The 15,871-nt window shown below is 39.0% G+C and overlaps 1 protein-coding gene across 8 annotated transcripts in view; it reads left to right on the top strand.

Moving 5' to 3' along the window:
* dysf (dysferlin, limb girdle muscular dystrophy 2B (autosomal recessive)) overlaps positions 1 to 15,871 on the top strand; it is a 109,879-nt gene that overhangs the window by 17,059 nt on the left and 76,949 nt on the right. For all 8 annotated transcript variants that reach the window (XM_066718334.1, XM_066718331.1, XM_066718338.1 and 5 more), the window contains exons 4-9: positions 8,586 to 8,691; positions 9,855 to 9,969; positions 11,084 to 11,274; positions 12,568 to 12,696; positions 12,998 to 13,060; positions 15,236 to 15,286. In XM_066718334.1, coding sequence (XP_066574431.1) covers positions 8,586 to 8,691; positions 9,855 to 9,969; positions 11,084 to 11,274; positions 12,568 to 12,696; positions 12,998 to 13,060; positions 15,236 to 15,286 — 655 coding nt within the window. The remainder of the gene's footprint in view (positions 1 to 8,585; positions 8,692 to 9,854; positions 9,970 to 11,083; positions 11,275 to 12,567; positions 12,697 to 12,997; positions 13,061 to 15,235; positions 15,287 to 15,871) is intronic.

Below are 15,871 nucleotides of genomic sequence, written 5' to 3'. Positions count from 1 at the left end.
CTTTGCTGGACCATGTCAAGACTCAAATTTCACCTAAGATATTTGCAAAGCCGCCATCTTAAAAGTATCCCACAATACCTCTGGTTACAGCCATGAACCGAGAACCGAGTCTCTACTGGGTTCACTGGTTCAGTTGATTTGGTCAGTGAAAAACACACAACCTGATGAACTGGTCACAGCGTGAAAACGCACCCAGATCAGAGTAAATTAGTCTAATGAGGAGAGCAACCAAGTCAGGGATTTTGTAGGCATATAGTCAGGTGTATGATTAAACAATTATACGAAACAGGTGCTAATGATCATCAATTCAATATTGAAACACAATCATTAACTGAAACAGGAACAGCTGTGTAGGAGGAATAAAACTGGGTGAGGAACAGCCAAACTCAGCTAACAAGGTGAGGTTGCTGAAGACAGTTTACAGTTTACATACACCATGGCAAGACTGAGCACAGCAACAAGACACAAGGTAGTTCTACTGCATCAGCAAGTCTCTCCCAGGCAGACATTCCAAGGCACACAGGGGTTTCCAGATGTGCTGTCCAAGCTCTTTTGAAGAAGCACAAATAAACGGGCAACGTTGAGGACCGTAGACACAATGGTTGACCAAGGAAACTTACTGCAGCAGATGAAAGACACATCATGCTTACTTCCCTTCGCAATCAGAAGATGTCCAGCAGGCAACAGTGAAGCATGGTGGAGGTTCCTTGCAAGTTAGTTTGGAGCTGCATTTCTGCACATGGATTTGGGGATTTGGTCAGAATGAATGGTCTCCTCAATGCTGAGAATACATCATGCAATACCATCAGGGAGGCATCTGATTGGCCCCAAATTTATTCTACAGCATGACAACGACCCCAAACATACAGCGAAAGTCATTAAGAACAATCTTCAGTGTAAAGAAGAACATGGAGTCCTGGAAGTGATGGTTTGGCCCCCACAGAGCCCTGATCTCAACATCATCAAGTCTGTCTGGGATTACATGAAGAGAGAGAAGCACCTGAGACTGCCTAAATCCACAGAAGAACTGTGGTTAGTTCTCACTTCCTGGAGTGTAGCAAGATTTTGTGTAGCTTTCAGACTGCTTTTCTTTGGCTTTTTCTTCAACCCACAAATCCTGTAGGTATGGACAGTCTCTTCCCAGTAGCACATGGTAGGCCAACTGTTCCACCAGGTCCATAGACCAAGTAAATGTGCCCCTTTGGGTGTAGATCTCTATGTGGGCCATGGGATAGGTCTTTGTGTCTCTATGGATGCATGTGATTAGGATCTAAAACTGTGGCTGAAGATTGCTTTTGTTGGTGAGTTTAAGATATAACCAGTGCCGATCCTGGGAGTGTCCATGTACACTTTAGGTGGGCTATGAGGCCAAGGCAGTGGTCAGTAATCACTGTACGTAGTTGTTGTGGAGACTTTGATGTATTGACCTGTCTTCCTTTCCCTGTGCTTCCTTTGTCTGTCTACCCTGGCTGTGTTAGTGAATGCCTGTCACAGCCTCCCTCCCTTTCCCCTCTGTCTGTGTCTCAGTGTTCAGCCTGTTGTCCTTATAAGGATAGTGTTAGTCCATGCCACTTCATAAAAAGTAATTCCTGTTTGAAATAGCAGCGTTCTTTTCCATGCTTTAAATTAAACCCTTACAGTTTTAACAGTTACAATATATATATAAGCAGCTGATAGTACAGCTCCCTCTATGTATCCTTCCTCTTTGTTTACATGTTTTGTAGTTATAAGGTTCCTTTTTTGGTTGATTGTTTTTACCAGTTTACATTTGTAATAGAATGCATCCAATTTACACTTAGCTAATAACTAACATATAACTCTTATCCAGTATGTGGAGGCATAGATTGTTATTGCAAATCTTTTTACGTTAAACTCATCTGAGTATCCTCCCGAGTTCCATTTGACCAATTTCAAATATTATATTAAACCTATTTAAGTTCTTTATTTGAGGGATTCAGTTATTTAGACATCCTCTTTTCATAGACATTAGCATTATCTAACAAAAAACAAAAATGATGATACAGAATGTGACTCACTAGCATCAAGGGTGTGAGTTGGGTGGTGGTTCATGGGAGGTAGTTATTAAAATGGAGAAAGAAGAAGTGTCATAGCTATGTCACAGTTGTTTATGCCTTCCTCATTGATTATATTTTTATATATATTTTATATATATATATATATATATTTATATACTGTATATATATATATAGATACAAGAGCAGATGTTTGTGTAGGGCTTTTTCCTGATGAATTGTTTGGATTGTGGTAATGGGGATGAATCCACAGTTATCAGTGGTTTCGTAACCTATAGTTTTCTATGAATGTGTAATACTAAAGCCACTCAGTCCCTTTTAGGTAGATATGAAAATATGACATCACAGAAATATTATTGAAAATTAAAAGCAAAATGAACTCTAGGGCCTATTATCTTGCTATTGTCCTTTAGACTTGTGGTAATCAATACAGATATTTGTGAGATCTGTGGTATTCTGGAATACTTCAGATTGTTTAAGAACATTTAACTGTTACTATTGCCATAAACAGCCTCCTTCCTGTTTACATTCCTTTTATTTGCTCTGTACATAGTTTAATGTTATCACTGCCAACTGTTTGCAATGGTTTCTGTACAGTTACAGCCAAAAATAAAGAAAGAGAGGTCACTCTTAAATAGTTTTAACATGATTAATTTTGAATAATAATGTAATTGAGTGACCCTAACAAAATGTGGAGCCAGATAATATGTTGCAAAGCTGCATTTTCTTTTTTTCCCATCTAAGACTAGGAAAGTACATTTGAGTCCACTGAATAGGTCACAGTTTCAAGAACAAGCACACACATGCCACTTTTAAAATTTAGACTTCCTCTCCACCCTTTCCTTCCAATAATTTATTATTTTTTTGATCAATAGTATCCCTCTTGGTACTGGTGATATCAGACTGTATTCAACGGTGTCACCTCAATTGTGCATTTCTCCCATCAAACCAAAGTGTCAGATTAGGGATCAGGTCTGTCACCCCCTGATTCCTTGGGTAGGCAGCTATGGAGCAACAGGAGATAAGGACCAGTAATGTGGATGGATAATAGCCGATATCTTGGAACAAACTATATACAAGTAGCGGTAATTGGCTTATAAGACTTATATAATGTGAATAAACTTTTACTGCTGCAAAAAAGAGTGTTCACAGGTGTAATAACTAATTTTTCTTCATGAGATGAGTAATGTATTTGTCCACTATTACCCTCAAAGCAGGCTTGCCATCCCATATGTAAATGTCATATACGTACCCTATATACACTCACCTAAAGGATTATTAGGAACACCTGTTCAATTTCTCATTAATGCAATTATCTAACCAACCAATCACATGGCAGTTGCTTCAATGCATTTAGGGGTGTGGTCCTGGTCAAGACAATCTCCTGAACTCCAAACTGAATGTCTGAATGGGAAAGAAAGGTGATTTAAGCAATTTTGAGCGTGGCATGGTTGTTGGTGCCAGACGGGCCGGTCTGAGTATTTCACAATCTACTCAGTTACTGGGATTTTCACGCACAACCATTTCTAGGGTTTACAAAGAATGGTGTGAAAAGGGAAAAACATCCAGTATGCGGCAGTCCTGTGGGCGAAAATGCCTTGTTGATGCTAGAGGTCAGAGGAGAATGGGCCGACTGATTCAAGCTGATAGAAGAGCAACTTTGACTGAAATAAGCACTCGTTACAACCGAGGTATGCAGCAAAGCATTTGTGAAGCCACAACACGTACAACCTTGAGGCGGATGGGCTACAACAGCAGAAGACCCCACTGGGTACCACTCATCTCCACTACAAATAGGAAAAAGAGGCTACAATTTGCACAAGCTCACCAAAATTGGACAGTTGAAGACTGGAAAAATGTTGCCTGGTCTGATGAGTCTCGATTTCTGTTGAGACATTCAGATGGTAGAGTCAGAATTTGGCGTAAACAGAATGAGAACATGGATCCATCATGCCTTGTTACCACTGTGCAGGCTGGTGGTGGTGGTGTAATGGTGTGGGGGATGTTTTCTTGGCACACTTTAGGCCCCTTAGTGCCAATTGGGCATCGTTTAAATGCCACGGCCTACCTGAGCATTGTTTCTGACCATGTCCATCCCTTTATGACCACCATGTACCCATCCTCTGATGGCTACTTCCAGCAGGATAATGCACCATGTCACAAAGGTCGAATCATTTCAAATTGGTTTCTTGAACATGACAATGAGTTCACTGTACTAAACTGGCCCCCACAGTCACCAGATCTCAACCCAATAGAGCATCTTTGGGATGTGGTGGAACGGGAGCTTCGTGCCCTGGATGTGCATCCCACAAATCTCCATCAACTGCAAGATGCTATCCCATCAATATGGGCCAACATTTCTAAAGAATGCTTTCAGCACCTTGTTGAATCAATGCCATGTAGAATTAAGGCAGTTCTGAAGGCGAAAGGGGGTCAAACACAGTATTAGTATGGTGTTCCTAATAATCCTTTAGGTGAGTGTATATATATATATATTGATTCACCAGTGCACATTATATAAGAAATCATCAAGCAAAAGAGTCAACCAACTTGCATCTGGCAGTCCAGACATTACTGGGTATGGTGGATATTTATCTTCTGAAGGTGGAGGTAAGGGGCACAACATGATCTCCAATGATGACATGCAAGTAATACGTGTAACCAGGGTCATCCTGATGTCAGTCCCCTAGAACTGGAAGCGTCTACAAACTATCTTTTGGTGTAGCTGTTTTTGTCACTTATTTGAGATGTGCAGATCCACTGCTGGGAGATACTTCTCAGATGGTGTTTTCGAATTTGAATGCATACATCACAAAGGCACCCTGACAATGTGGAAATCTATATGGTAATACCAATCCACACTGTCACTGACACATGCCTTTATAGATCACAAGGCGCATCTACATGTGGCTGGTTATGTTCTCCCAAATGATGATACACCCTCACACAGCCAACTCAAAAGTCTGTGAAAAACATCGACTTATTTGAGAAATCACAAATCAACCCTGCACCACATTCTTTTGCTATCTACCACAGATTAGTCATGTTGGTTGGCGTCTTGAAGTCATGGTTGGTGCAATATTTCATAAAAATAAAGAAATACTCACACGCTTACTACAGCTCCAAGAAATAAAAAGTATTTATTTAGCCCATGCTTCACAGGTTTTTAGCAATGTTTCGATCTACCAGAGATCTTCATCAGGATGCTGTAGTAAGTGTTTGGGTATTTTTGGGTATTTGGGTATTTTTATCCTGTATGTTTTTCGATACCCAGCACCTTCTAAGATATTTAGATGTGCATGTGATTAATCTTTTTTTATTTAAGAAAAATGTTTTCCAAGGTTGTATTATCATTTGTCACATGATGTCTTAGAGATGAGCAGTCCATCCCTTTGCTGGCTGATGCTTTAAGGATATCTAATATGGTGCAAATGATTGCTATTTCTGTGCACATTTCACTCAAACATTCTACTAATAGGCCTAAGAAGACCATGTGCATAATTGTCCATCTTATACACTTGACTTAATATGATTAATGCACAACTCTAGTATTAGTAAAACGAGTTTAGTTCCCTTCATCTGTGCTGATTAATAATGGAAAATTGACTGTTTTTTTAGATTAAGCTAAAGTAAAGGCGAATTGCAGTCTGGAGAGGAGCACTTCAATACCAACACACAGTATAATTAACTTATTGTGCTGTACGTGGCTTTGTTTTTATATGTCCTAATTATAAATTGTTGTTTTTCCACAGCCTCCCCATAGAGAACAGGAATAAACAGGGCTAAATAACTGGCAATAGCTACTTTTAGGAAATGTCTAATGATAAACATCACCAGAATGCATTGTTCGCTCAGGTCCCCAAGGAAACTGGAGTTACTACCATTAGCGAACAAAGAAAGCCCATTGTTCCATAAAGCCACTTCACAACTAAGGAAGTGTCTCTCACCTTCAGGTGATGGGGAGACAGAAACAGTTGTGCATCCAGTCCTTGGCAAATTATGTACACAATGTGACCTGATTTTAACATTTTTACTCATGTCACCAATTTATCAGTATTATTCATCCTGCTGTACAGCTTCATGAATTAGGTTCTACCACAAATGTTGTGTTTGCAGTCTTGTGGATTGCATAAAGAGTTGGAAAGAACATAAACTGTAACTGCAGCTTATTAAGCAAGTTTCATTACCTATAAGACCTTGCTCTAGCTTATTTTGTGAAGGGTGTGGGGAATTTAAAGTAGAAGACCATAGGATTTCAACTACAATGTGGTTTTCAATGGGGAAAATATTTTGATGTCATTGACAACACTAGGCCTTGTTTTTCTTCACATATTGTATTTGTGTTTGTTTTGTGTTGTGTTTGTATTGTGTTTTTAGAGGGCTTTATTGTGTAGATTGCTTGCTTTAGATTGTATACATTACACTAACAAACAGGGCCCAGTGATATTACAATATATACACAATGATGACCAATGAGAAAAAATACTGACTGCAGCTGACTTCAGTCTCCCAAATCATATTTCTTACAGCTGCATCACAAGTTAATGTGTAAGTGAAAATTAAACCAGTGTGTCTTTCTTTTGGTGAACCTCACTTAGAGAAGCTATGAAGTTGATAAAACAATTATGGAAACAAATGCATCAAAACTGCAGAAGCAATGCAAACACATTTTTTAGAAGACCAGCTGGAGATAGAAATACAGGAACACACTAATGATTTTAGTGCATACATACACAGAAGTAATGATGGCGCACATTTTCCCTAAATGTAGTGTTTTATTTTGATTCATCAATCGAGAATCACATTAGTCACTGCATAATAATGAAAGCTGAAGGGAAACAGACTGCAAAATCCACAAGAGAGATGAAGAGAACTCATAGATTGGTACAGATCCACAACCACCCTGAAAGGAGTTCCACAGTAGCCCCTATTATACTGTGATGTGACACATTCCCTAACCCTGGGAAAAATAAACTGCACTAAGATTATTCTGTGATAACATCCTGCTATTTCCAGAGCTGCTGTTTTCTCAGTTGATCCACTCTCATCCTGACAGTCCTCGATCTCACTTGAGAACACCCACAGTGTATCTCTGGGTCTTCGGTCCAGTCTGGCCGAACATGGCAGGTAGTCTATAGTAGCGGAGCGGCAGAAGCTGTGTGTTTCGTCTTTGTTCCAGACAGTGGCGTAGGTTTGGTTTCAGAATTGGGGTGTGTGTGTCCACTTTGCCTGTGGAGCCGGGCACACATTATTGGGGGGAACTTTTAAACGTTCTCTCAACATTCTCGCCCCCCAAAACCTATACCTATGGGTCCAAGCCCCTGTGCTGAAGATCCATTGAATCTGTGCCTGAAGTTTTGGAGAATTTCAAACCATGGTCAGAATTTTCTCTATGCTCTCAGAAAGTAATTGTATACAGTACATTATTTCTAATCTAATCTATCTATTATATCAATATTAAATAAACGGATTGAGATTATTTGCAGACAATTTTAAATTGCAGCAAAAACATTTAAAAGTCAACCCATGGGTTTCATTTTATTCCCTCCAGTCCTTGTCTCTGAATGAGGTTTGGAGTGAGTTAGCTTACTTGCTGGATTTCACCACTGTCTAAAAATATAAAATAATTATGCACAGTATCATCCCTGATATTTCTTTTGTTTGTGATGCAGTGGAATTATTTTAGCTTTGGCAACTTTGGAAGGTGCAATTGAGGTTTTTTAAACACAGACTGAAAGTCTAAACTAAAATAAACCAGTTCGGATTGGAGCTCATAGTCTGGCTGTGGACTTTGAGAATGGAGGCTCACAGGATGGCAGGGAAGTGAGTCACATGCCTGGACCCTTGTCTTTGTATTCTTATCTGAAGGGGCTGCCTTCCTGAGGGGCTGTGCCCAGTGCACTTAAAGCATAGGGCCTTGCTTCAATAGGCTGCAGAAATTCCCTAACATACACACCTTCCATCCATCCATCTATCCAAATTGTGTTCTGTTCTAGACAGTTCATTAACAACTTATGTGTTTTGTTACTCCTGTCCTCTACACTCTTTTGTCTACTTATATGGTCATTCTTTGAAATTTGAAATTAGAATTTGAGAGATTGCAAATTGCATGGCGTGGACCTGCAATTACAGCATATGCCAGGAAGTAAAGGAAATTATCCTCCCCCTTCCCCTTAACACTCTGAAAAAGGAACTGAGTAATGAGAGAGAATCTGGGAAATTCTTCATGGGAATTTATTACCTGCTAGTATTAGTAAGACTGAAACGTCTGAAGTCAAACAACAGCACAGTTTCAAGAGACTAGTGGTTGTGCAGAATTTATTAATAAATGATATAATTCATATGGTCTGATCATAGAATGTAATACAGATCCAATACCAAAAAATAAGTCTGCTTTAATTCCTTCCTTTCTTTCATTAAGAATGATTAAAATACAAAATCACTAATATATTCACATTGAGGAGTGGATTTCAGTAAAACAAAAGTGTTGTGTCTGTCCAGTGTAAGATCTGTGACTAAGCATCCTTGCACTGACAATGTGTCTTCCTGCAGGTTCCTGGGGGAGGCACGGGTGGCCATGAGAGATGTTCTCAACTCATCCAACTTGTCTGCCAGCTTTAATGTATCCCTGCTAGACAACAAGAAAAACAACACAGGGGTGAGTGACTGCATAGCCTACTGACCTGCTGCTGGGGCATTAGGATTTCAGATTGATAACACTTGACTTTAGGTAAACCACTGTGAGTTTATAAAGGTATAATGGCCAAGCTATCAACGCAGAATTATTAACTGTAAGCATTATGTACAATAACAACTATCTTTAAAAAACACACAAACATTTATAAAAGCCAGTTAGGTAGTTATGATGTTATTTCCACACTGTTGATATATTCATGCCATAATATATATAGTCTATTTCTGTACACTGATCTAAAGTGTTACCTCTCCTTAGTAATAGTAGGCATATATTCACAAGCAGACTGTTACGGTCCACGGGACAGGGGAACAGGGGTCCCAGTTGCAGTGCGTGGTAGAGGTTGTCAGACAGGTGTGGGTCGGATACCGGCAGGACAAGGAAAGGCTATTATAAGGCATGGGGAGACTGCTCAGTGAGTGAGGGGTTTATATGTGGAGCAGAGGGAAGCAAGGAACTAAGTTTGCAGGTGCATGGCCAATAACGCATCATCATGTTCTTGTGTCTATTTTCTTGACAAACCCCATCTCTGAGTCTTCAGGCTTCCTAACAGATCATTGATTTAGTTAATTTAACTTGAGGTTATCTCATGCACCAACACAGAGAGGAGATTGACTGAAATATGTAAAGTATCCAGGTATAATTGTGTCAACAGAGGTTATAAATTGTGCTTTGGCAACCCATGTAATGAAATTTTGGACAGCCGTTGAGCAACCAAAGAGTCACTTTGAAAGCTACTTTGAGACATAGTTTGTACTGCAGTATTCATTTTCAGAAGGGATCACAGAAGGTTTGGATATTGTAACAGTTCTATAAATAAATTTGTGCAGCTCATCACAGCTATGTCCACTATTAGCAAACTTGATTCTGCAGGGACTTGCACATGCTTAGACATGAAATCTCTTTTTTAAATAGCTAGTATTGCTTTGTTCTTTTACTGCATTAAGCAACACACTAATTGGACATATCTCCCTTTTTTACAGAAGTGATATATCAGTTTTGTGTGATTGTTGCTTAATATTGTCATATCGACATACATTTCAACATTCCAAACTTTCTCAAACGTTTGTTGCACTACTGACCAATCTTTGAGTAATCCATTCCCATCTCCTTCTCTTTCCCTGCAGGCCACATTGGTTATTCAGGTTTCCTACAATCCTCCCCCAGGAGCGGCTCCAGTTTTCCCCCCACCAACTCCCCCAGAGGCCCAGCATGCCCCGTTAGAGTTAGACACTGTTACTGGTAAGTCTTTTTTTTTCAGTAATACACAAGACATACTTAGGAAACCAAATATTTGCCGTTGTCAGTTCAGTACTATACCTGTTTTGTTTTGTTACTCTCAACTGCTGAATTCCTCTAAAAAGCTTTCAGTTTCCATAGTGGAGACCTGTATCACAGTTGTATTTGTTGATTGACTCTAAAAGTAGCGCAATTCCTAATATCATGGATTTGTGCCATTGCCCCAAGGAGGAGATAAAAAAACAACGTCGTATTGGGGTTAAAGTACAAGAACCTAAAAATGTGTAATGTACAGATGACAGCCAACAAGGTTCAAATGCAAAAAATATCTATACAAAACAGGGGAAAGGGGAGACACAGCAGATTAAGGGAATACAGATTGTATTCAAAGGTCAAAGGCTAATAGTATTTACATCTTAAGTAGCGCAGTTCCTAAAATCTTTATTTTTTTGGTGTCTTATTATAGAGTACGATACATGTACTTCTCCAGACCGATTCTATCATATAAGCATTTAAAAAAAATGTAAGGTGGATGTTGAAACCCAGCATGTAGGTCCTTCAGTTTTGAAAGAGTTGTTGTGCCAGAACCTCCTGGATAGCAGAAAAACTACAAAAGGATCCTTTGATTTATTTTAACCTTGTTGGCTATAGTCTGTACATCATTACAAATGTTTGAGGTTCCTTGTTTTTTCCCCACCCCTTCGGAAGAATAAAAAAGGAATCGATACAATGTTATAATTTATCTCCTTCTTTGGAGCCATTTCATGTTAGCTCACCATACACTCCTAGGATTAATATGTAGTTTCACATATCTGAGCAAAAATGTAATATAAATCTAATTTCCCCATTCTTATAACAATCAAAATGATTTCCAGGTGACCCTACAATTGTGACTGGCAGTGCATACTGTATATATGTATAAACTTGATTGTAATCTAGACTGGATACGACAGACAAACACACAGCCTTCTGTAAGTTGAAGAAAACACATTGTTTACATGAGTGGAAGGGCCCATTGTTTGCCCGTCAGACACAGTAGAGCAGGCTGCTTTGCTATGCAGTGCCATGCTGTGACAGTGTGGGCGGCCAGTGACAGTCTCTGTTCTGTCTCTCTCAGACACAGCAGGCGAGGAGGACACCGAGGAGCAGGTGGAGAGTGCCGAGGAGCCTGAGCCTGCTGTCGGGACCCCTGGGCAGGATGCCCCAACTGTACCCCCCAAGAAAGCTCCCCCAAATGTCGTCCAGGGGCTCAAAAGAAAGAAACGTGTTGCCAAGCAACCTCTGTCTAACAAACCTCAGGATTTACAGGTCAGAGTTGGGGGGTTTCATGAGGACAGTTAATGGATCTGATCTCACTTTATCCATGTTCTCAAGCCTGATAAATTAGTTTAACTGTGATAGGCCAGCTATAGCACAAGATTTCACAGTGACTTAATACCATCAATCCCTCATTTTACAACATTCCTGCGTCACAGCTGAGTCTTTATATGCCACACTATTTCTTGCCCAATATATTTGTTAAACATCAGAGAAATAACATATACTTTGATCAAAGTAAATGCAAGGCACTACGAAAAATATAAAGAGATTAAAAGCATAAATTGGAAGGACAATTACAAGTAATAATACAATCTCAACACACTGGTTCACTTGGCGATATCATTGATTCAAATTTGACCTCCTGAAGACAAAAGTCAGAGGTCATCTAAACCAGATATGGAATAATAATGCAAGGGAATGCCGGACAGCTGAAGAGGGTTCATTGAGCATTTAATGACAAACAAAAAGCTCAGTGAGTGTTCTACAATCAGCTCTTGATTCTTTATTGTAAGATTGCAATACTTCTCTAACTGCTCATGTTTTGCCTGGATGTATGATTATACTTTGTTTTAAAATATAAAATACTGTTATTCTGAGTCAGTTGAACTGCAAATACAAAAGGAACTTGGTGCTTTGATGTCACCCATGTTTGCTTACTATTAGATTGTGATGTTGTGAACTAATTTCAGTTCTACATTCTCACTCCTATGACTTCTCTATCATAAACACTTTCATTTGTGTTGTCTTGGGACCCGAGGGAGTTTTGAATAATAAAGTAGTTGTTCCTTCTTATGTGAGACAGCACTATAACTGAGATGTAGAAATTAACAGGGTAACCTGTAAATACTGAAGACCAATTCTTGAGACAAATTATGAAGAAAGAGGTATGTTATTTCTGGGCGACACCTTGTGGTTAGAACTTTACTTGCACTATGTAATAATTTCAACAAAATAGTGTAATGTATCTTTTGAGCCAATCGAATGGCTATCGAATAGAAAAACATTACATTTCCTATATGTAATGTCTGATTTCCAGTGCTATAAAATATTCCACTAGTTGCAGCAGTTAGTGGGATCAGTAATGGATTTGGTAACCGTGTGGATTTGGACAGTTCGAGGAAAGAGGAAGATGTAATGGTTACTTGAAACACAGATCTCAACTTTTGTTTCTTGTCAAACTGTTGTGCCACTTTGAAGACCTTCAAATATCACCTCTGGTGTACTGAGGTTATTTTTTTTCATCAGGCTTTACTAACATTGCTCATGCCTGTGTCTCTGCAGATACGTGTCCGGATCATAGAGGCAAGGCAGTTGCCAGGTATCAACATCAAACCTGTTGTCAAAGTTACAGTTGCTGGACAGACTAAAAGGACGCGAATTAGAAAAGGCAACAACCCTTTCTTTGATGAGGTAAGCAGAAACTTAATGAGAGACAGAAAAATTGAGAATGTATCTATCTTTTGTATGTGAAGATAATTATTACAAAATTGCTAAAACATGGCTGTTATACTTGTATTACAGGCATACAAATATTTTATTACTGACATTAAAAGTCATTGACATTATAATAAAAATAATAGTTAAAATATAATGTATAGTCAAATACTTTTAATACCTGTAATTGTGTTTGATGGAACTGATGGACAATGAAGGTGTATTCAAGCTTGCTAAAGGACAGAGGGTCACTAATTTTTTTATTTGTTTTTAATAGACCTTCTTCTTTAACTTCTTTGAGTCACCTTCTGAGCTTTTCGATGAGCCGGCTTTTATTACTGTGAGTATAAACACATAATCTGAGACTCTCTCCGCTTGAATTAAACCCCCTATCTCCAACAGAATCAGTCTGATCATTTCACCTGCAGATTAATTGATTTTGCTATGAAATGTATTGGACATTTTTCATTATTAGCAAGAAACACTTATGTAATTTGAATAAATTTGTTTTTGTCATGGTAAGACAGATCAGAAACTGGACCAATAGTCTCAATGTCTGCAGTTACTCATAACACCTAGACTTCCTATAATGTACACATACAGTGAGGGAAAGAATTATTTGATCCCCTGCTGATTTTGTACGTTTGCCCACTGACAAAGAAATGATCAGTCTATAATTTTAATGGTAGGTGTATTTTAACAGTGAGAGACAGAATAACAACAAAAAAATCCAGAAAAATGCATTTCAAAAAAGTTATAAATTGATTTGCATGTTAATGAGGGAAATAAGTATTTGATCCCCTATCAATCAGCAAGATTTCTGGCTCCCAAGTGTCTTTTATACAGGTAACGAGCTGAGATTAGGAGCACTCTCTTAAAGGGAGTGCTCCTAATCTCAGCTCGTTACCTGTATAAAAGACACCTGTCCACAGAAGCAATCAATCAATCAGATTCCAAACTCTCCACCATGGCCAAGACCAAAGAGCTGTCCAAGGATGTCAGGGACAAGATTGTAGACCTACACAAGGCTGGAATGGGCTACAAGACCATTGCCAAGCAGCTTGGTGAGAAGGTGACAACAGCTGGTGCGATTATTCGCAAATGGAAGAAACACAAAATAACGGTCAGTCTCCCTCGGTCTGGGGCTCCATGTAAGATCTCACCTCATGGAGATTCAATGATCATGAGAACGGTGAGGAATCAGCCCAGAACTACACGGGAGGATCTTGTTAATGATCTCAAGGCAACTGGGACCATAGTCACCAAGAAAACAATTGGTAACACACTACACCATGAAGGACTGAAATCCTGCAGCACCCGCAAGGTCCCCCTGCTCAAGAAAGCACATGTACAGGCCCGTCTGAAGTTTGCCAATGAACATCTGAATGATTCAGAGGAGAACTGGGTGAAAGTGTTGTGGTCAGATGAGACCAAAATCGAGCTCTTTGGCATCAACTCAACTCGCTGTGTTTGGAGGAGGAGGAATGACCCCAAGAACACCATCCCCACCGTCAAACATGGAGGTGGAAACATTATGCTTTGAGGGTGTTTTTCTGCTAAGGGGACAGGACAACTGCACCGCATCAAAGGGACGATGGACGGGGCCATGTACCGTCAAATCTTGAGTGAGAACCTCCTTCCCTCACCCAGGGCATTGAAAATGGGTCGTGGATGAGTATTCCAGCATGACAATGACCCAAAACACACAGCCAAGGCAACAAAGGAGTGGCTCAAGAAGAAGCACATTAAGGTCCTGGAGTGGCCTAGCCAGTCTCCAGACCTTAATCCATTGAAAATCTGTGGAGGAAGCTGAAGGTTCGAGTTGCCAAACGTCAGCCTCGAAAGCTTAATGACTTGGAGAGGATCTGCAAAGAGGAGTGGGACAAAATCCCTCCTGAGATGTGTGCAAACCTGGTGGCCAACTACAAGAAATGTCTGACCTCTGTGATTGCCAACAAGGGTTTTGCCACCAAGTACTAAGTCGAAGGGGTCAAATACTTATTTCCCTCATTAACATGCAAATCAATTTATAACTTTTTTGAAATGCGTTTTTCTGGATTTTGTTGTTGTTATTCTGTCTCTCACTGTTAAAATACACCTACCATTAAAATTATAGACTGATTATTTCTTTGTCAGTGGGCAAACATACAAAATCAGCAGGGGATCAAATACTTTTTTCCCTCACTGTATACCAAATTGAAGCAGTTTGCCTTGTGATAATGTTTGCATTAAATAACTCTTGGAGCAGTTTGCAAATACAATACTGTTGTAGTTAAGCCTCGGCTTAAAGTCACTTTATACTACTACCTTACAACATGTACCCTTAATAATAGAATAATCTTTAATGTCTTTAACTATGAACATTAAATTAAATGGTAATCCTAATGTGGAAAAAACAATCTTGTTATTATAGTACTGAATTCCCTTTGACTTTGTCATTCTGTCATAATAATACTTAATGTAATTTACCACATACATTCTTGAAATAGTAAAGCTGTTCCTCACCTTGTCTTAGGTTTTTGATTCCCGATCTCTTCGGACAGACTCTGTCATCGGGGAATTCAGGGTAAAGCGTTTTCCACTTGTGCTCTGTTATCTGAAAGGGTTTGCAGAGAGAAGTCAGGTTAAGCACTATGATATTAATCTTCACAAGATTCAGAGACCGATTAGTGTAAATTAAAGGTGTGCTGTGATTCCCATCATGGCATTCTCTTGTCTTTAGCATCTTATCTTTCTACTTCTTCTGAGGTTTGTATTCCAGAGGATCTATTCCAGCAGATTGTAAACAAATGATCAAAAGAATAACACTGTTATTATACATAATCATCAATAATAATAATAATAATAATAATAATAATAATAATAATAATAATAATAATAATAATAATAATCACCTAGATCTTAATTTACTTTTACCTGTACACTACCTGATTGTAAAATGACTAAGCTTATTTAGAATCACATACTTTAGAAATGTTGCTTATCCCATTTTTGGTCTCCATGTTCTAATCATTAATATATCAGTTAATATAATATAATATTAAGACAATATAATGGATGTCATCTTGCACATTTTGCGTGAGAGAACTGCAAATCACAGGTGGGCTGCAGGAACCGTGCATAATGACATTTCATAAAGACGTCCCTTCAT

The sequence above is a fragment of the Amia ocellicauda genome, chromosome 12, assembly GCF_036373705.1.
Source record: "Amia ocellicauda isolate fAmiCal2 chromosome 12, fAmiCal2.hap1, whole genome shotgun sequence".
NCBI classification, from domain to species: Eukaryota; Metazoa; Chordata; class Actinopteri; order Amiiformes; family Amiidae; genus Amia; species Amia ocellicauda.
Note: the sequence above shows the minus strand (reverse complement) of the source record. Positions and strands in the feature narration are given on the sequence as shown.